The sequence below is a fragment of the Rattus rattus genome, chromosome 13, assembly GCF_011064425.1.
Source record: "Rattus rattus isolate New Zealand chromosome 13, Rrattus_CSIRO_v1, whole genome shotgun sequence".
NCBI lineage: Eukaryota > Metazoa > Chordata > Mammalia > Rodentia > Muridae > Rattus > Rattus rattus.
The window spans coordinates 24,526,342-24,548,081 of record NC_046166.1 but is presented as its reverse complement, the minus strand read 5'-3'; the positions used below and the strand labels follow the sequence as shown (position 1 = coordinate 24,548,081).

The window sequence follows — 21,740 nt, the reverse complement described above, 5'->3', positions numbered from 1 at the left end:
ACAATATCACTAAGATCCACCATTGTTGGAACTGCTGATATGGCTCAAAAGTTAAAAGGCTTGCCGCTGCTCCTCTGGGAGACCTGAGTTTGTTTCTAAGCTCCTATGTCAGGTAGCTTAGAATTTCAGGAGTTCAGTGTTGCCTTCTGATACCTACAGACACACACACACACACACACACACACACACACACACACACGGAGAAACCTTACTCTTTTTGAATTGCTAAACATAATTACCAAGACAGGGAGGCTTCTAGTAACTCTTTAATATATATAGTATGTATAATATATATATATGGAATGTATATGGAATATATTTGGAATATATGTACGTACTTTGTATATATGGAATATATATGGAGATGGGAAATTTCTACCCTGCTACTTGGTCTCCTCTTCATTTGGCCAGAACAAGTCTGAATTTCTTACTACCCAGTCATGTGTCTGAGAAATTCTATTATTTTCTCTAAAATAAGCTGTTTCCATGGTTGTATAAACATACTTAAATGTGTTTAGCCTATCCTAGCCTTTTAAAAACATGGAAGTCTACTGTCTCTTAATTGTGACTTTGTCCAGGAAAAAGACATTAGTAGATTTTGTGTGCCTGATCTCAAGAGAGTTCCAGAATCACCAGTCAAGGGAGGGTCTTTAATTTTGTTTTTTGGTTTTTTGGTTGTTTTTTTTTGGGGGGTTTTTTTTTTTTTCTGAAACTAAGTCTGAGAGAACAGCTGGGCCATCAGATGTTTCAAAAGGTTAAGCTAAGCAATCAAGGCTGGATTCCAACCCAGGTGTGGCCCTCTCCAACGCCAGTGCCTTTCCTGAGGCAGTGGATGCCCTTCCCGGGGCCTTAAAAACAAGTTTGAGCTGCAGGAGAGAAGGTTCAGTCAGTAAAGTGTTTGCCACACAAACAGGAAACCAGAATTCAGTTCCACAGAACCCATTAGAAAACAGCCTGGAAAAATCAACATTCTATCAAGAGCTGGAAGGGGGCTTGTGAAACTCCACCCTTGCTGAGATCTATCAGCAATTGGTGGCTGCTGAAGGACGGGTCAATTTTCTTCTGGGTTGTCGCCACTGGTAATTTTATCATGCTCTGGTGGATGACCCCATACACGTGCACATTTGGGCAGCATTAATTGGTCAGAGTAGGGTATGAAAGAATTTTTAAATAAAATTTTTTTATTTTTTTTAAAAATAGAAAGTAAAGGTTGGGGTGGCAATATTAGAAGAGTCTTCTGAAAGTGGGACAGGATTCCACACAATCAAGATGCATCGTGGACATGTGTTAAGATTTCAAGAAATAAACTTTGAAACTCCTTGAAGAAAGAGGAAGATGGGGAAGGGGAGGAGAAGAAAAGGCAGAAGAGGAAAAGGGAAGAGGAAGAGGAGGAGGAGGAGGAGGAAGAGGAAGAGGAGGAGGAGGAGGCGGAGCCAGCCTGACGTGGTGGCACTCGTCAGTAGTGCGGACATTGTAGAGGCAGGCAGATCCCTGGGAAAGCCGGGCTCACAGAATTGGTGAGATCCAATACAAAGTCTTAACAGAGAAGGTGCACAGTGACGGAGAAAGTCAGTCAAACTTGGCCTGTGGCCTCCACCTTCAAGAACTCATGTCTGTGCATGCATACGGAGGAGCATGAACACACATAGGCACACGTTTTCTCACTACGACCACCCCCACACAAACATGAGCCCATGCATGCCCATGAACACACACTCACATACACTCACACACACACATACACACTCATGTTTGAACCCTCCCCCTCCAGGTCCCACCACTCCTCTGGCCTTTTCTTTCATACCCGCTCTGTTTCACACACTCAGCCCTTCCTCTAAGCATTGCTTCTCTTGGTCATCAGAGGGTCAAAGCGCCTACTGGATAAGTGGACTCCGTTTGCTCAGAAAGGAAATTCCAAAGAAACCAGACAAACAAACCCCAGTCAAATGGTGACATTAGAAGGGTATATCTGCCTTCCTTCCCTCATGCTCTGAGATATGTTAGTCATTCTCTCACATCTTAATTTCTTTAGGCTTTTGAATATTTCTCTCATGCGTTCTATAGTACATTCTTTCACATGTAGTATAATTCACTATGAAAATAACTGCCAAGGTCTATGACAAACCAGCCCTTGGCCCAATAGTATCTGCTATCACTGTGCTAAACTCTGTCCACAGACCACAGACCATCAATGAAGACCTTCAACGCATCTATAAGAGGAAAGAAACAAAATTCTGACTTCAGCAACTGCAAAGATCTAAGAGCTCCCTGCTGCCAGCAAAGGCCTACTATTGGCAGAGGTTAACACTGGCAGCCTGCGGTATATAACCACTAGTTACGATGGGGGCCAGTGGGAAACCTAGCAAGGAAATCAGGCAAATTCTGACATTGAAAAAACGATCAGAACTTTACATAAATGGTGATATACTTTTACACTTAAATGGTTACATGATCTACATTCTACAGAGGACACCCTCCCGTGTCACACTCCCAGAGGTCACACTTTGTGACCATGTGTGTGCCTTGTCTGTGCGGACACTATTACACTCTTGCTTTTGTCTTTTAGCAAAGCAATCAACCAGGAGAATCTCCTCTTTAAAAATAAGAAATTAAGAACAAATTAAGAAATTAATTAAGCACAATCTTTCCCAAGGACCTTAACTTAATCAGTCTGGCAAGGGTACATTAGCATTTTCGTGTTGTTTTGAGGAGATCTCTGCATATGTCATACAGGGAATCACTGTATTTGAAAAAAATTATTTTCCTAGTGTAATACAACCCCCAGAGGACAAGAAGCATACCTCTTCTTCACTGACTCTCAGCTCGGCGTCCATGGCATCTCTCCCACCAACGATGATTCTAAAGATACTAGCTTCAGGGCCTAAAGGTCTGGCCTGGTCTCCATGACACAGATAGCATAGAGGTCATTTGTGCTATTAGCCACCTCTGGTCCTGGTTGTGGGAGCTTGGGAGAGCCTGTGGCTACAAGGGTCATTTAGATGACTAGCCACTTCCGTCCTGGGAGCTTGATATGGCCAGGTCCAACAGATGACACAGGTCACCAAGCTAGACTTAGATTATGACCAAGAAAAGACTGTTTTAGTAACACCCTAGGCTTCAGGTCACCCATGCAGTGGATGAGCTTACAAAGCCTGTTGAGCCCCTTGTGCTCAACCACTCATCTGCTTGTCTGAACCTCACTGACCTTCTTACACTGACTGAAATTCAGACTTAATCCTCTCTGGATTCTAGGTAAGTAATTAAGTCATTCATAGGTTAGGTGAAGTTTTACAAGTTCTTCAATAGTGAAGGAAGCATCCTAACTCTTGGATTTCTGTTTCATTTCTAGAAGCTGGATTTCAGTTAGTGGCAACATAGCTAGGAGTCAGGACAGGAACTCTGGAAGTCAGGGCCTGGGGGGTGCAACTTCTCGAAGGTTATGGACTAGTCAAGGTGGTTTTTAGCAGGCAAGCTATACTGAGAGAGGCTGAGGTCCTAGGAAACCCCTTTTCTGAAAAGTCCTCTCCAGAGGGGAGGTGCAAGATAGATAGATAGATAGGTAGATAGATAGATAGATAGATAGATAGATAGATAGATAGATAGATAGATAGATAGATAGACAGACAGACTAGAGAAGTCTAAAGAAGCAGAAGGAGACGATGCTAACAAGAAAAGAAGTCATAGGAGAAGAGGGAAAGAAAAAGAGAAAGTGTAAAAGTTTCTAATAGAAAAAAAATATACCCAAGGACCAGATGAGTAGAAAGACAGAAATACAAATGACGTGTGGTGGTGCATGCTTTAATCCCAGCACTCAGAAAGCAGAAGCAGAGGCAGGTGGATCCCTGAGAGTTTGAGGTCTATAAGGCAAGTCCAGGACAACCAAAGACATTACACAGAGATACCCTATCTTGAAAAACCATTAAATAAAGAAAGAAAAAGAAAAGAAAAACAAACACAAACAAAACCATCATACATGTTACAATTACTCACAAATGACATGTTCTGGTTTGGATGTGAGTTAGGCAAAACCACATGGTTCCATGTACCTTAGTCCTAGACCCTTAAAAAGTGGGGAAGGGTGCAGTGTAGATAAAATATCAGTGGTGTGCCTCGTAAGTAATAAGGACCTCTCTCTCTCTCTCTCTCTCTCTCTCTCTCTCTCTCTCTCTCTCTCTCTCTCTCTCTCTCTGTCAGAGCCCAGTGAGCTCTCATGATGTTCACCCCACTCTCTGACTTCCTGTTTGCTGTGTCACACACACACACACACACACACGAGCAGTGCTGCCCTGGTACCATATACTATAAGGTCCTCACCAGATTTTGACATCCCCACTCCCAACCACTGCACAAGCTGTTTAATAAATAATCTGATTTTTATAATAAAGTACCTAGAATCAGGAATTTTGTCATAACAATGGGAAAAATTTAAATATTATGAGACTGGGTTTGAAAGCGACTCTTAGGTAGGAAAATAATGACCTCTCGTCTTCCCCTTTTTCCTCCCTGTTGTTATCTGTGTGCAGTCTCAGGAAGCTGGGGTGTCAATCACAGGCATGCTGCCTTATAGGCTACAGGAAGCTCACTCGGATGTCAGCTCTGTTACCCCAGGTACAGAGCTGAGAGCTCCGACTCCTGGGCTGTTAGTAGCAGAGTCAGATCATCCTGTCTGTATTGATGAAGAAAAAGAAAGATGAAATCCAAGTTTGTAGAGCTGGGGTTGGGTTTCTTTGGGGTTGGGTATAGAGCAGTGGGGATCTTCGCTTGAGGAGCCAGCACTGAATGAAGAAGGAAAAGGCAGGCAGGAGGATGGGGGTGGGGGGCAGTTGTTGGTGTGAGCATAATCCTACAGGACTAGTTAAAAAGGACTCAACGGAAAACTCCGGCAAGTAATCCCCCGCTCATATGTTCCTGTTCACCCTGTCTCCTGAACTCTTCTAGCTGCTTCACAGACAGCACAATGATGGAGTAGACCTGAAGCCCTCCTTACCTTAATGATAGGCACACTTTGGCTTCAGAGGCGTTCTGTGTGTTCAATACAGACAGCGGTGCATCTTGAATTTTAAGCAAAGAATGCTGCACCAGCTGCAGCCATAATAGAACCCCAAATCCCACAGCAGTAGTTTAGGAGACCCAGACAAGCCAACTCAACAGACCTGCAAAGGCCTGGTAAGACCCAGTGCTTTCTCACCATCTTGCTCTTTGCCTTTAAGGGGAAAGTTAGAGTGAAGTTTCTATGCAAAGGACAGCAGAGGGTGGCTGATGAGGTGGGCTACTGAATCCCTGCCTTAGATAGGCCCGTGGCAAGACTGGGGGGCAGAAGTAGGCCTGACACAGTGGGTCTGATTTTTTCCAGAAATATTTAGAATAACTGCATGCTGGTGTAAGCAGAAAGACCAACTGTCGTCAGAGAGTCCACTAGAAAATTCTAAAGAATGTATTGTTACTCCAACTCTGACCCTCAAACCAGTGATTCAGCTACCCATAAAAGGGCCTATCATCTTCCCTGACATGTGTTGTTCTAGGGTAATGAACTAGTGACTTCTTCGGAATTCATCTTAGGAATTCATTAAGTACAGTGCTAATTTGTCAGTTGGGTCCATGAATAATTCTAAGAGAGGGAGTCTGTCGTGAGTTAACTTTGAAAACATGCATAGAAAAAAAGCACACGGGAAGACTACATTTCTTTCCATTTTACAGCGATAACAGGCAAACATTATGTGTCCCTAGGTGTTGGTGAGGGAAAGCAGGCTGTGTCAGTGTCAGACTGCCATTGGTGACAAGGCTCTGGTTTTATTAGAAGTTCATGTTGGGACGCCTTTGTTTAGACGTGTGCTGATCATTGCCTGCCATACACTCCTCCAGGAGTCACTCCCTCAGCAAACACCTGCAGATAGACGTGCGCATTCCTGTAACCCAGAACATCTGGACCAAGTTCCTTGTCATACCATTTCATCTCCAGCGGTTGATTCGGTGACCATTTTCCAACAGGTTTTAACAATTTGCTTTCATATGCTATTCTCCCTCTCCTTCTCCATCTCTCTCTCTCTCTCTCTCCCCCTCCCCCTCCCCCTCCTCCTCCCTTTCTCCCTCTCCTCTCCCTCCCCTCCCTCTCCCTCTCCCTCTCCCTCTCCTCTTTCTCCCTCTCCTTATCTCTCCCTACCTCTTTCTCTATATATCTCTCTCTGTCTCTCTCTCTGTCTCCCCATCCCCTCTTCCTTCATCTTTACCTTTCTCTTTTCTTCCCTCCTGCCCTCCCTGTCCGTGTGTTATGGGAGGGGGATCTGAAACAGGGATATTTAAGTGGAAGAAAGAAAGAAAATTACTTTATATAAATACACTATAGCCCAGGCTGGCCTAAAACTCAATGCATACTTGAGGCTGACCTCAAATCCACAGTGAGTAGACTGTCTAGCTTGCCAAGTGCTAGGATTACAGGCATAAGCCACCAGGTCCAACAGTTAAAGAGTAATAAATAGAAAACACGCATCTCAATTTTCAGATGCATCAGGGAGAGCTGTGAGTGGTACCCAGATCTGTATGACTAAAGGCTACTCTTCCATGTAGAATCCCACCACTTCCCTTATGATGTCCTCACTGCTGATCTTCCAAGGCTATCAGCAGACACAAGTCACATGCAGAACCCTCAACTCAAGTTGATCTGCAAGGAGGATATTTAAGTGGAACCAAGGTCTCTTTATAGCCCAACACTACACCACATCACTTTTCCAATATGGAAACTTTTACCTCAGGTGAAGCACACCCAGCTGTGGGTCTTTAGCTTCCTTAGGTCAGGCCCCAATGTCTCAGCACCAAGTTATTTCATTTATTGTGGGACCATAAAAATGATAGTGTATCAGGGGATAGTGAACTGGCTCGGCCAACAGTGTGCTTGGCACACATCAGATCCTGAGCACTCCTGTTATAGGAAGGAGGGGGAGAGAGACAGAGACAGAGAGACAGAGAGACAGAGTAAGAGACACAGAGAAGCTGGAAGTGGTGCAAAGCTAGAACCCGAGCCCTACGGGCACAGATAGGCAAATCCCTGTTCAGCTAGCCTAGCTCATCCAGGGACCTTAACATTCAGGGGGAATGATTGAGAAAGACACCAATGTCAACCTCTAGTCTTTACTCATGCTCACACAGAGATGCATGTACCTGGCACATGTGTGTCACACACAATCAAATATATACACATACACTCTCCACACACAATACAGATAACAACATATCTTTAAGCGATCGTCACACATCCTGGCAGATAGAGGTGCTAATAATAACATTGACCGCATTTGGCCCACATTATATGCAGTCAGTTTCCTAAGTGCTTTGCATGCACTGGTTTATTTGACATGTGCTGCACAGGCCCCTTCCCACCAGCCTTCCTTCTAGACTATACACTGAGCAGAAGCTTCACTGTGCATGTGTGAGTGTCTGACTTTGTCTTCAGGTCTGGTTGGCATCAGTTTCCCACCTGATTAAAGACCCCTGTGCTTTTATTTTGTGCAGCCCACCTCTGTAGGGTTTCCCTGATTGTAATGTGACTAGAAGACAAGACATTAGCCAGGACCAGCATCTGAGTGTCTCCCCAGGAAGTCCCTTGGGAAGCTGGCAGACAGTGGGAGCAATGTGGTGCCGGGTCTTCCTCTCTTGGGATGATATAAGTGCCTGGCCTGACCTGGTAAATACTGAGACATGTCTGTCTGCAGTAAGAGTGACATTGTGCGAAACATTACCATCTCCACAGGGATATTGGTCGAGCTAATTAGATTCACAGAAATTCTCATGGCAAGAATACAAGACACTGCACTCACTGAAGTGGTGTTTTTAAAACATCTTCTTCAGAATCGGTAATAAGTTTCCTGAAACCCGAAGGGTACTCATTGGCATCTGTGAAAAGATCAGCTGAATAGAAACATTGACTAGAAAAATGAAATCTCTGGTGGCAGTCATGACAAAAAAGCAAGCCAGGGGGGCTCAAGGGTGGACTTCGAATCTTGTACTCCTGTTTGCCAGCTCACTGAGGTAAAGCATTTCACTTGAAACTCCAGCTTATTTTCTTCATTAGTTGCCTGAGGATACTAGAGGAGCTCTTACCATACAAGGTGGTTGGAAAATAGTGCATGTCGCTGTTGGTTTGACATGGGATGTGCCACAAGATCCAGGCTCACTGGTGGTGAGGAATATGAAGATGGTGCGGACAGTGATAGATGGAGGTGGTGATGAGGATGCTCCCAGTGATGAAGATGACAGTAATGATGATGAGGGGGAGGAGGATAAGAGAGGAAAAAGAGACGGAGATGACAGTATGGTAACAGTGGTGATAGCGATGTGAGGTGGCAGGGATGGTGAGGATGATAGAGACAGAGAGGACAGTAATGGTAGTGATGGTGAGGATGATAGAGACAGAGAGGACAGTGATGGTGAGGATGATAGAGACAGAGAGGATAGTCATGGTGAGGATGATAGAGACAGAGAGGACAGTGATGGTGAGGATGATAGAGACAGAGAGGACAGTGATGGTGAGGATGCTGCTGCTGCTGATGATGATGATGATGGTGGTGGTAGTGGTAGCATAGTTACGGTGGTAATACCTCATACCAGGGCAAGTTGATTTTCAAACCCCAGGAAGAGAACTCAGATCCTAGTAATTACTGAACGAATATTCAAAAGCAGGGGATGAAACAAGGAAAATACAAGAAGAGTCAAAGGAACTTAAAATCTAAAAGAAGAAAAAGAAATCACAGATCCCACCAACATTTTAGAGACTTGTACCTCCTGACGTCAGGAGAATTCTCAATACATTTCACTGTGGTTTTTCTTAGCACAATGAGTCATTATTGCAGATTCTACCCAACATCAACTTGTATCACTCTGTGACCTTTACCCTACATAAGCCTGCTATTTGCCCTGTTTTATAAGCACAAATTCCTGGGGAATTATGCAGTGCTATAAAATTAATCACAGAAAACTGCACATATGCACTACCCTAGAAAAGCAAGTCATAATTAAGTCAATTCAGGCATACACTAGTCATCTAGATTAGTAAAGAGGGAGGGGCAGAGAGGGGAGCACTGAATTGAAGCATATATAATGACACAGATTGCCATTTATTTTAAAATATCAAAACCAGGATGCTGTGTATTGTCAAGGTAAGTCATGAAAGTCAGGAAACATTCTATCTAGACATTTTTGAGGTAGAAATTCCAAATGTCATTCAATTGTAACCACGGAAGAGAATCCTCATGAGAACCTTGAAAAGAGAAACTTTGCAACATGCCGGATTAAATGATGTCTTTTTCTTTGTAAGCTTCCCACACTAAATCATGGGAAGATTTCAGAGGCTGTCTGTATAAATAAAATATGAATACCAAAGTTCAGTATTTCATCTCTGCAAACACTGCTTCTCTTTGTTTATGTCAAGAACTGGAAATCAGTCCATGTAGCTATTCCCTGTAAAGTGATGGGTCTGGTTTTCATTGTCTGTGAGAAAAAGAAGTCCAATCTGTGTTATTGAATTAAAATCAACTTCCCAGGCCCCTCCCTCTCTGATTTTTGTTATCTAGAGCAGCAAAACGTAGCTGTTCCTAACCCACGCTTTTACCACTTCAACTGCATCTCCAGTGTTAACCTTCCATTAAAAAAATAACAAAATATTTTAGTTCATATTTTTATTTAGCAACAGTGTTGAAAAGCTTCCCAAAAATGTCTTAGCATCCAGGACTATATTTTGTTTTGTGAGGTTTGTTTTGTTTTGTTGCTGTTATTGTTTTGTTTTTTATTTGTGTGTGTGTGTGTGTGTGTGTGTGTTCCTTTGCTTTTGTTTGTATGTGTGTGTGTTTGTTTGTTTGTTTGTTTGTTTTTGAGACAGTTTCTCTAAATCCTATCTAAGGTCCCCTAGCTGTCCTCAAACTTGCTGCACAGACCAGGCTGGCCTCAGACTCCTGAAGATCCACCCACCTCTGCCTCAAATGTTCAGATTAAAGATGTTTACCACTCTATCTGGCTCATCCAGGAACATGGAGTTAATATGAGAATATACCGTGTAATTAACGTGAGATTTTGAAGAATAAAGACGCACATGCGAGACTTCAGAACAGCACAGACTATAAGTGCAGTGTACCATTTCTTCTTCATCCCTTTAGATGGAAGCATGGCTGGTGTTGTCTGGGTGTGTGTTGGATTCCAGGAGCATAGACAGACACATGAATAGTTCTTAGGTGTACTGGCCAGGAAGGGCCGTGTGTTATCTGATATAGAAACCCTGAAGGGTATTTCACAACAGAAGCTCAAGGTCACAGTTCAGGATGACCTTAAGTTGTTATACTTTGGTATAAATCATGTTTAGAAAAAGAGGGGAGCAGTTTCATCGACAGCTAAGAGGGAATATGATTATGACAATGATGGTGGAGTTTATCAAACATTGTGGCTAAGTGAGGCTTCGGGGCTGGTCCTGGTCAATGGAGCTCTGGTGAAAAATGACTCAGAGAAATGTGTGCTGAGACAGCAGAGCCACACAGTGGAAGTACTGAACCCGGCTGGGTCACGGGATGCAGCAGCACGTAGCTCCTGGACAATTGCATGGACTTAAGACTGAAGCAGAACAAATTACTCTAAGTTTTGTGATTCTTTTGCTTTTGAGACAGAGTCTCATGTAGGCCAAACCGACCTTAAATTTTCTTTGGGGTCGAAAATGACCTTGAACTTCGGATCCTCCTGCCTCAGCCTTACAAGTGCGGGGGTAACAGGTTTGCATAGCCAGCCCAGTTTGTGTAGAACCAGGGAATGAATACAGAGCTTTGTGTGTGCCGGGCAAGCACTGTACCAACAATGCCACATTCCCACCTACAGATTACTCTAAGTTGTTAGCAGGAATATTGGAGGTTGTTTCTTTTCTAAAACTATCTAGCATTTCCTGTTAGATAGAAACCATGAATAGCAAACCTTGAATTTCCTTAGGATTCAGCTTGGGCCTATTTTCTTCTAACTCTAGGGGCTCCTCCTGGGGGTTATATGTATTTGAATAGTTTTAAAGGTCATCTGTCTCTTGCTAACACTAGCTTACAGATTGCACAGAGAGCACTGGACCACTCCAATCACCTGGACAGAATTAGTGGGCTCTTTTTATCCTCAGAAGTATCCCGATCCTGATGACTCAGTTAAAAGTTCAGTTTATCGTGCTGCCAGTGATGTCCATATCTCTAGGTCCAATCTCAAATCTTTTTCCCTTTTGGGGGAAACCTTTAGCATGGAGAACCCAGCCATCCACTCAGCACCTCCATTTGTCTGTCACACAAACTTGAACATTCCCTAAACTGAAGTTACTTGCTTTCCCAATCTGTTTCTTTTCAATAGGCCGTATAGAAAGCACTGGGTTGCTTAAGTGAGAAGAACCAGGAGTCTCTGAGAACCAGCTAAGTCCCTATAACACCAGCTCCTCATTAAGACCCATTAAGTCTACTTCTGAATACATCACAAACCCACCCACGTCTAACCTGTACTACCACAGCCTTACCCAAGCCACCCCTCTCTTAGATCCCTACAGTAGACTCCTACCTGTCTCTGCTCCTTCTTCTACCTGCCACACAGTAGCCAAAGTGATCTTTCAAGTATAAACTAGGCTGAGCTCCTTTCCAGTTAAAGAATACTCAGCTATGATCAAAATCCCAAATCCTTAGTTCTGCTCTATAAGATCACTTGGTCCTTCTCTCCCACACTCCACATCCCATCACCCACCTCTCTCTGCTCCAGGCCTTCTTTTTGGTAAGTCCTTCAGAATGGTGTCCATTCCTCCTGGAAAGTCATCTGCTGGCCCATCCAACTGACAGACCGTTAGATGTTCACACAGTGTGCATTCTCATCTCTTTAAGAATACTGCTGGATTACACTGCCCAGACTCCTTTGTAGTTCAGAGGATAATTCTAAGCAATATATAGTATATATATATATGCATTCTCGCCCCTCTACATGGATGGCTAGACTACATTTCCCAGACTCCCTTGCAGTTAGGAATGCGAGTCTAGGCCATGTTATTTAATCAGTATGTAGCATCCTTGGGTCTGATGGTGAAAGTATACTCAAATGCATGTGTACTCTGGGTCCTTCCCCCTTCTCAGTGGTTATGCTGAATAAGACTGACAATGCAACCTAGACGGGTACCTCAAGATGATGGCATACCTTCCACAAGAATGGATCATGGACTATGGTCTCAGACTGCGTGGTGTTTATTGTCTTTCTGCTCAGTACAGAACTGTTTAATAAGCATTAAATACACTTTTGTTCAAGCCACTAAGGTTGGGGTTCTATTACCATAACAGTTGCTGTTATACTTTATGCCTTATAGCTGGAGCATTGAAGTTAACCACACTACAACCACCAGAAGTGCTACACACACACATGCACACACACATGCACACACACATGCACACACACATGCACACACGCACACTCCCATACTCAGTCTCCACATGACTCTTACATATTCTATTTGAAGTCTGGGTTTGTGTGCCTTAAGAGGCCACCTCTGACTCCTTCTCTGTATGTTCTTTCATTTTAGTCATCATGATGCAAGCTTACACAGTAACTGTGTATATTTATATAAAGGCTGTGTCCACAGTTGGCCCATTAAGATCCGTCCACTCGGGGCTGGAGCAATCGATGGCTCAGCACTTGAGAGAAGCAGATTCGCACCACAGCATCTACAACTACTGTAAGTCTAGTCTCAGGGAATCCGAAGGCCGTCTCACCTTTGTAAGTCACTCATGTACACAAACCCACATGCAGGCAAGCAGGCAGGCAGGCAGACAGACAGACAGACAGACAGACACACACACACACACACACAGACACACACACACACACACACACACACATATATATATATATATATATAAATCTCTGTCTAAAACTCCATGGAAGCAGAGCCTTTCATTCAACATGCACTGCTTGGCGTGCAGATGTCAATGATTTTTTTCCCAATGTCGAAGTTAAATAAACAAGAAGCCATTGTACAGGAAATATTTTTTTACCATGAAACTAAAGTATTAGAACCAAAAATTTCATAGAGAAAATGCACGCCGTGGGATTTTTTTTTTAATCCTTTATTCATTCAGAATGCAATCCTGGGCCAATCTGCAATCAAGACAAAACCCCAAACTCTGAAGTTGCACTAACAGGCTGACTAATACAGTTCCGTTCTTCAAAGTACACACAAGAACTAGGTTTTCCTTCTGCTCAGAGCCCCTTTGCAAAGCACGTACGTTTTCCTTCCCTCAGAAGCGCATTAACAGGATCATGCTTATACAGTGGATCAGCACAAGAGACTAAGGACAACTTATATGGAACTATGTGATTCTCGCCATACACACAGTGCTCACAGATCCAAGCTACATCGGTTGACTTTTTCATGGCATCTGTCATGTGACATTGTCACCAACTACGTTAAAGGATCTTCCTAGATTTTAAAGCGAATGTTCATGAAAGAATGAAGTCGATCCAGACACTACGGTTCTGTCCGAGTGTTATTTAAGTGATTAGCAACTACTACTTAAATGATCGAAAATAAACCGATGTTAAATATTTAACTGCACACAACCTAAAATAAAAGAGTCACGTTGCATCTTACTATAGTCTATGGATATATTAAAGCCATTAGTTAGGAGCCTTTCTTAAAAATTCAAAGTCTCTGACATCATTTTCCACCACTCCATCAATTCTTCCTTCTCCTCCTCCTTCCTTTCAGAGAAAGACTCCAGCTCAAAGTCCACCTGAGGAGGAAAACAGAACAGATTTGTGGCTTGTACAGTAGAATAGACTCAACCTAACCACCTGGGTTAAAGGAGATTTTGCTTTAAGTCTGTGACAAATGAAGCATAGCGTTCTAAGCACAAACTCAGAAGACGGTTCACCTTGGAGCGTGCTTAACCGGAGTGGCTTCCAAAGAGCACCTATTTCAGAAAATCCATGCCCGCCCCCACCCCACTGTGGACAGTTCTTTATCTCCCGAGCTCTGCCTCTCGGCCATGAGTTTTGTCCTGGATGGGGGTTTGGACTAACAGAATACAGCCCAGTGCATCAGTGCTCATCTAAGAAGTGCTATTCACAAGACCCTCAACAATACATACAGACGCTCCGGTCCTGGTGAGCTCAAGGGGCTTGTCCCAGGGGGCGGGGGCTGAGTCTTCTTCTAGTCTATGCAGAATCTACACATACCTACATAAAAGGCTGATCCAGCCTCAGCCCTGACCCAGTCCTCCTCAATCTCCCACATTATCTGGAACCAAAGTTCCTTCATACGCTTACTTCAATGCCTGCTCATTTGGGTATAAGATTACACTCACTACATCCTCAGGCTATTTAAAATATTGAGGAAGGAAAGAGTTGAACCTGTCCCAGCCTGTGCCGGGAGCTACCTTGTTTCCAGGTTTCCCTGACCAAATCTGCTTCCTGCCTTTCACAGAACACAGATTCATGTACATGTAAACACAACCGAATTTAATAAACCATTTTTGAAATTCAAGATCTTTTGTTTGCAAAACCAAAATGTTTGGAGATGGGTGGACTGCTCAGTGATGAGAGTTGTTGCTCTCTCAGCAAGTCTGGGACACAGCCACGCCGTGTGAGCACCACACAGCACACACACGCATGCACACACACAGACACACAAATATCTATGTACAATTTGAATTCCTGGTACATAAACAAAATTAGAGTGAAGTTTCCTTAAGCAAGTCTTCTCGTTGGAAATTCTTCAGGCTTCTTTATGGTCCCAATAATATAATATAAAATTGTATTGGAACTTTGGTCCCAAAGAAATGTTAACATTGTCATCGCCTGCCTCATAGAATTAATTGAAAGTACTTTTGAAGGGCTGGGGGTGGGACTCAGTGGATAAAGCACTGGCCACATAAGCTTTAAGAGTTAGAGTTCACATCGCCAGAATCCACACAAAAGCCAGACCTGTGTGGAGGCTGCTTGTAATCCCAGGAGGGAAACAGGGATGGGAGATCTCAGGGCAAAATGTTGAGCAAGAATAGCCAGAATTGGCAAGTTCCAGGTCAGCAAGAGACAGCAACGGAGAAAGACATTCAGTGTGAAATTCGGGATCTCCATGAATACACACACACACACACACACACACACACACACACACACACACACACACACACACGTCCCACAAGCGCATTGCTCTTCCTCCTATTAAACTCTGCCACTTTTAAAACTATTCAGCTCACCGTACTTCATTCTTTTTTTTTTGTATGTCTGATGTGTAGTTTGTATGAATGTATGTTTGTGTGTTCACATGAGGGGTTCATGTGTGTGCGAGTGCACATGTGTGCACATGCATGACTCTCCGGTGTATAAATAAAATTACAGTAAAGTTTTTTCAAGCAAACCTTTTTATTAGAAATTCTGCAGGCTACCATATGGTCTGAGGTTGATGGCTGGAAACTTCTATTGCCCTCCATCTTATCCTCTGGGGCAGCATCCAGAGTTACCTGATTTGCTAGTCTAGCTGGCAGCTCACCGAGGGTCCCCCATCTCTGCCTTCTAGCATTGGATTCAAGGTGGGCTGCCATGTCTATTGGGCATGGACCCCAGGTGGCTGCCACGTCTGAGGGATATTCTCTTGGGTGTGGGGATCGAACCCTGGTTGTCCCTTACACTTGGGATAGTCACTGTGTATTCCTAACAAACATTTAGTTAAGTGCCTAAGATTATCTTCTGGTACTTTTTTCTAATATATACTGAGTAAGGCACTGTGCTGGGTACAGCAGAGGGGAAGATAACTGGAACGGAATCCCATTTATACTGAAATCAAAGATAGAAATAAAAATTAATATTTTAAGTCTAATTTTGTATCCTTGTGAATCTCTTCAAAAAGCAGAGACCATGATCAGGTCACCTAAGTTTATTAGACCTCAGTGTTCTCATCTGTTAAGTGGGGATAATCAAGGTGCCTACCTTGTAAGGCTATAGTGAAGGTTAACTATAAATCTCTCTGATATGTTTGACAATGGCAAGTGCTGAGCTATTATTCTCATCTCCTTTTATGAATACTTACCCCAACAGCAGGGCTGAAAGGAACTGCCACTTTCTTTGTGATTGCCAGGTAGCCGGGAGCTGAGGCTGTAAGTTTATAGTTTCCAGGCGCAAGCAATCGCCAGTAATCCCCATCCTTAGCTGTAGAAAACAGAACATCAAAGCTAGGCACATGCTGGAGAGGGCGGTGATACTGTCTGAGGACTAGTACATCGTTAGCCCGGTTGACTTTCAGTGAGTTCCTACTCTGATGAAATTCTAGGAGGAGTGCAAACTTCTCTCTCCACAAGCCTCGTGTCTTAGAGCGAAGTCACAGACAGCCATGCTAATATTACCCTTTAATATATGAGTCTCCTGGTCACAAAAAATCCCCAAATGGTAAGGATCACCTGGGCACTGCATTTTCATTCTCACCAGGTAAAGAACTCAGGTCCCAAGAATCTTCTTGATCAATGTTTCACAAAGCTTACCCCTAAGACAGCCTCATTAGAATCCCCTGGGTCCTTATCAGTAATTTCAACTTCTGAAGATTTACATGGCGTACTGCAGTGCCATTCGGGAACTGGGTCTGGAATTCTTAAGCTGATCTGTGATTTGAGCTCTTTCATTCCCCTAAGTTTCTCCTAAACATAACCTGGGTCCCATGGCCCATTGCACTGAGCTCATGCATGGGCCTTAACTTGTCTCTCTTGATCCAAGACTCATGGCAAACTACCTTGGATATTTTCCAACTCTATTCTCTGCTATACAACCAATATGGCTGTAAGAAGCTTAGGCAAATACCCACGGTGACCAGTTCTAGTCCCTAAACACCTTCCTGGCTCATGGAGATCATGTCGTTTCCTCTGTGTCTCTCTGGCCCTGTTTTCTACATTCCGTCTTCCCAGCCTCGGGTGCAGGTCAATCAAATAGAAAAGTTGGCAAAATGCAGGCTCTGCCTGACTAGCTCAGAAGTGAGCCCTCGGGTTCTGTGTACTGAACCCTCCGAGGTGAGACTGAAGCCTCTAGGCTTTGAGTCTCTCGCTTTGAGTAACAAAGACCCTAGCGAGCAGTCTACACTCTCCATTTCACCTGTGCCTCTCACACACCCTCATCTGTGCCTGACGGCAAAATGTCCTTAACGTGTCAAAACGCTAAAGGCTCTCTCCTAGTCCTGCCTGTATCGCCTCTGATCACACCACTCCCTTCGTTGAGAGAGATTGGGTCAAGAGTCTCCATGCTGCCGGATCCAGTCATTCACTCACAAGGGTAACTTTACTGCGCCCCTTTAACCACCGTCTCCCTCTCTTGAAGCATCCAGGACAACACACTTCACTTTATTTCTGGGCTAGTGTTCATTTGGAGTCTTATGGCCTTTGCCTCAAAATTAAAAAAAAAAAAATTTGACAACATTCTTACAGCGGGAACTATAGGGTAAAAGGTTCAAGCTCCCTTCTAGGTTTTATAGCCCACCAAAGCCCACTAATCCCTGAGCTCTTCCCCTCCAGGTTTTGTAACCCAACAAAGCCCACTAATCCCTGAGCTTGACATTCTACCAATCCTGGGGCTTGCCCCAAACTCAGGACTTTAAATCTCACCAATCCTCACCCTGAAAAACCCCTCCTGCCCCACGCCCCAAACCATATATAATCTGTCTCCTGTTCCACTCCCTGCCGCTTCTTGCCCAAGCAGAGGCAGCCGCCCTTTTGCGTCTTTCCCGAAATGTCTTGTGTGAGGTTGCTTGGTATTCCTTGCCTCCTGACTGCCGGGATACCTTTCCCTTCAGAGACGCATCACTTACACAGGGGAGACCTCTTCCCTCAGAGCTGCAATGCTTGGGGGGAACCTTCCCTGTCAGAACGATAACCCACAAATCTCCGTTTCATTCCTTTCTAGGAATCATTCCCCAGATTAGATTTCTCTCATGTTTTTTGCATCATGTGATGCAGAGAAAATAGTATTTCCAGAGTTAGCGGAACAATATCCTGTGGCCAGGAGGCATTAGGCTTGTGTTACCTAAAGGGGGATAGGATCCTGGCCTAGGTTCTAGGATGCTGACTGGGAAAGCATCCCAAACTTGGGATAGTGATAAATATTGCTGAATACGTGTATAAATGAATTGAAGAGGACAATAAGCCTTTAGAAAATAAATGAAATGTTAAATAATCCTAACGACTAAGAAGAGTGTTCTTGCTACTGATTTTGTTACCTGGCTGCAGGGACTCCAGTGAGTGGTGGTTAAAGTAAAATGAGCTTGATAGAAATGCATACGGTTGCCCAGACACACAAGTGCTGGGAGTTTAACCTCAGCCTCTCCCAACAGTAAAGCAGGGCAGCAGACTTACAACCGCCCGCTCTGGGTAAAGGGCGCCACCTGCTGGCTCCAAACATCCTAGGCTTCACTGTTCTGTCTCAGAACAATGTGGAATTAGGGACAGAGTCCGTGTAAAGGCAGATGAGGCAATTACTGCTATACTTAGAATTAGTATGCAAATTTTAATTATTATAATTAGTGGTTATGTTCATTTTCATAATCCTTGCCTCCAGATCAAGAGGAAAAAAAAAAACTAAAACAAAATAATACCCACCCGAGGTGACATCATGGTCTATCCCGTCCACGGAGATGGTTGCGTTGGCAATCGGGTTACCTTGAAGGTCACGGACAAACCCTTTAACACCTCGGTGTATCTGTGAAGGTCAAAGACAGCCAAAAAAGGATTATAATAGAAACGAATTTAAAATGTGCTTCGTGTCAAGCATCTTCTTGCTTTCTAGCAATACGGTGTAGAGCCTCATTATTTAAGAAACAGAACAGGCACGAATCTTCTGAGAAAGGAATGTCATGTTCTATGCAAAACACGGATTTTTGAAGGACATTCCGAATAACAGAAAAGAAAAAAAAAGCCTGTTATGTCTGTGAAGTTTTAGCCTCTCTCTCTCTCTCTCCCTCTCCCCTTACCCCTCTCTCTCTCCCTCTCTTTCCCCCTCTCTCTTCCCCTCCCCCTCCCTTTCTCTCTTTCAAATAAGGTCATCTATAGAAACGGTTTATAGCGCTGAGCTGGCCAGTGTGTCACAACCTATTAATACTAGCTCTAGCTGAGCTGAATGAAAAGATCTGAGCTGTGCCTACCTCTGCATCGAGCTCATTACCGACATGGTTTGGACTAAAAATAAGGGCGTGACAGATCAGGGAACTCCAAGACCGAAAATTGGATCCCAATTAAGGATGGAAAGGGAAGGGCAAGTAGTGAGAATAGTCTCTCTGGATTATCAGCAATTAATCACCGATCCAAGCTACGGAACGGCTCCTTTATAATCTTTATAAGATAACTTATAAGCTTGTATGCATGTGCATTCACACAGATTCATGTGAGCATATATGCACGTGTGCGCGCGTGCACACACACACACACACACACACACACAGGCCTGTGGGGGACAGGGGTCTACATCAAATGTCTTCCTCCTCTACCGTGTCCCATTTTATATTTTGAGACTGAATTGTCACTGAACCTGGAGCTCCCAGTTGGCTACTAACTGACTACTAACTGGCTAGTGGTTAGTCAGTGAGCTCTGGGGACCATCCTGTCTGTGCCAGCAACCTTGCCTTTGACACGGATGCTGGAGATTCAAACTCAGGGCATGATGCTTCCCCAACATTTTACCAACTGCTGTTTCCCCAGACCAATTCAAATCTGTGGGTAGTATACCTTCTAAGGTATCAAATGTAAGTCCCTAATTACATTTGATATCTTAGTATCTGAAATCCCAGGTTTGGTCTCCAATATCACATAAACTGGGCATAGTGGTACACACCTGTCGTCCCAGGTAGAAAGAGGTGCAGTCTGATGGATAAGTCTGATAAGGGAATTCAAAAAGGCCAGCCTGCATGCAGGAGACCTTGTCTCAAGGAAAGAAAGTGAAACTTCTTCTGCTCCTGAGATATTTAAATATTTTCTACAGAGCATAGAATAAATTCCAGTCATCCCTTTTATCATTGAAGAGAAAACTTGCCAGTCATGCATACTTTTTCTGCGAAATGCCCCACTTCTCAGTAATAATTTTTGCATTTGTTTTTCTTTGAAGGTCTAAATAACAGTATGTATTGTTTTTTGCTCTAAGGGCAATTTCAGAAATAATGAGTGACCATTTTGATGGCAATTAGTTTAGTGAAAGGTGCATAAGTACATCTTAAGTTTTTGTTTAGGGCCTTCTGAACCAGCCGACCAAAACTGAAATACTGAAGACATTCAGTGGAGACAGATGGGAAATGTTGGGTTTCCGGGTGGAGAGGTGAGCAAGCCGTTCTTGATCAGACCTGACTGTAGACAGAGGACTGTACTCAAGGATCACAGGAAACCACACGTCACAAGTCTGAAACTGGGTTGAGGGATTTTTGTTAAGGACCCCTAACAAAATTAAATTAATAAATTCAAAATGCCCCTAGCTTGTTCAGGGAGGGCTACTTTGTTCATCTTAGAGATACTGTAGTCTTGACATCACACATTTTTGTGAAGCTTGAAACAAAAACAAAACTTTTAAATTGCCTTACCATGGAAAAATCATGGGTATTTTTATGGATGCGGCAATCACCACAGAAACGTGATTAGTCTATAAATATGGTGAGTTAAAGTTCCTGATTTTTTTTGCTTATACCACTTGGGACTGAGAATATGCAGAATATTTAAATAAATATTTAAATAATAAATGCCTTTCCCCTTTTAGATTCAGTGTGTGTGTGTGTGTGTGTGTGTGTGTGTGTGTGTGTGTGTGTGTGTGTGTGTAAAGTTTTGCAGTTGTGAGCCGCCATGTGGAGCAGGGAACTCTGGTTCTCCATAAGAGCAGCAAGTACTCTTGACTGCTGAGACCTCTCTGCAGCCCCCAAAGCTGGAGATGACATTTAACTGATCTCTTTTGTTTTTCTCTAGACAGAGCTTCACTATGTACCCTGTGTGACCTGGAACTCTCTATTTTACCATGTCAGCACTGAACTCAAGATATCCTCCTGCATCTAAACATTTTCTTCTGATATATCAACTATGAGTAACTTTCTAGTATGTCAATGTTTTTACTCTTCTTTAAAGTACATTATTCTTTTTCTGATGCAGGAAGTTTTCTGTTTGAAAACTCCTGCTGTAGCAATAAATACCAGAAGACATGTCAAGAGCAGTCATAACTGTGAAGACAGGGTTCATACTAGAAACCCCTGTCACTTTATGGCTTTTGCAAAGAAAGTTTCAGAAGCTCAGATTTCACTGTAGCTTCAAGAGTTGTTCTCCTCTTCCTGACACCTCCTGTGGTGTTCTCTCTCCAGATTTCAGGAGATTTCCATTCCCCAGCCTACAAAGGCAAATGCTGAGTCAGCTAAGGTCTGTTTGGATCAGGCACCCTTAAACACCTCTGTAGTGTCGGGTCACACAAAGAACTTGCGCACTGGGGGCTGGAGTCATCCCCTCCAGAAACTGTAGAGTTCAGGACACGACAGGAAACTCACTGCCTAACAGGATCCTTAGATGGGTTTGATTCAAGCAATCCATGAAGCCGACTCAGAAATTCCTTGAGGATTTTTGAGAACTAGACTTTTCCAAAGCTATTGAATGGGGAGCATTTCTCAACAAACCACCGACTCTAATTAGCTTTACAATTCTAGTTCCTTCGAACATTCCAGTTAAAGCTCTGCAGGAGATTCCTCTCCACCAGTGACAGAATTAAACCTAACCACC

At 43.5% G+C, this 21,740-nt stretch overlaps 1 protein-coding gene across 1 annotated transcript in view; it reads right to left on the bottom strand.

Annotated features, from left to right (window-relative positions):
* Positions 1-13,076: 13,076 nt before the first annotated feature.
* Cpe (carboxypeptidase E) overlaps positions 13,077-21,740 on the bottom strand; it is a 101,457-nt gene continuing 92,793 nt past the window's right edge. Inside the window, exons 7-9 of the mRNA XM_032919317.1 lie at positions 18,606-18,705; positions 16,061-16,179; positions 13,077-13,763 (exon numbers count right to left, since the gene is read on the bottom strand). Of these exons, the coding sequence (XP_032775208.1) occupies positions 13,665-13,763; positions 16,061-16,179; positions 18,606-18,705 (318 nt within the window). The 3' untranslated portion in view covers positions 13,077-13,664. The remainder of the gene's footprint in view (positions 13,764-16,060; positions 16,180-18,605; positions 18,706-21,740) is intronic.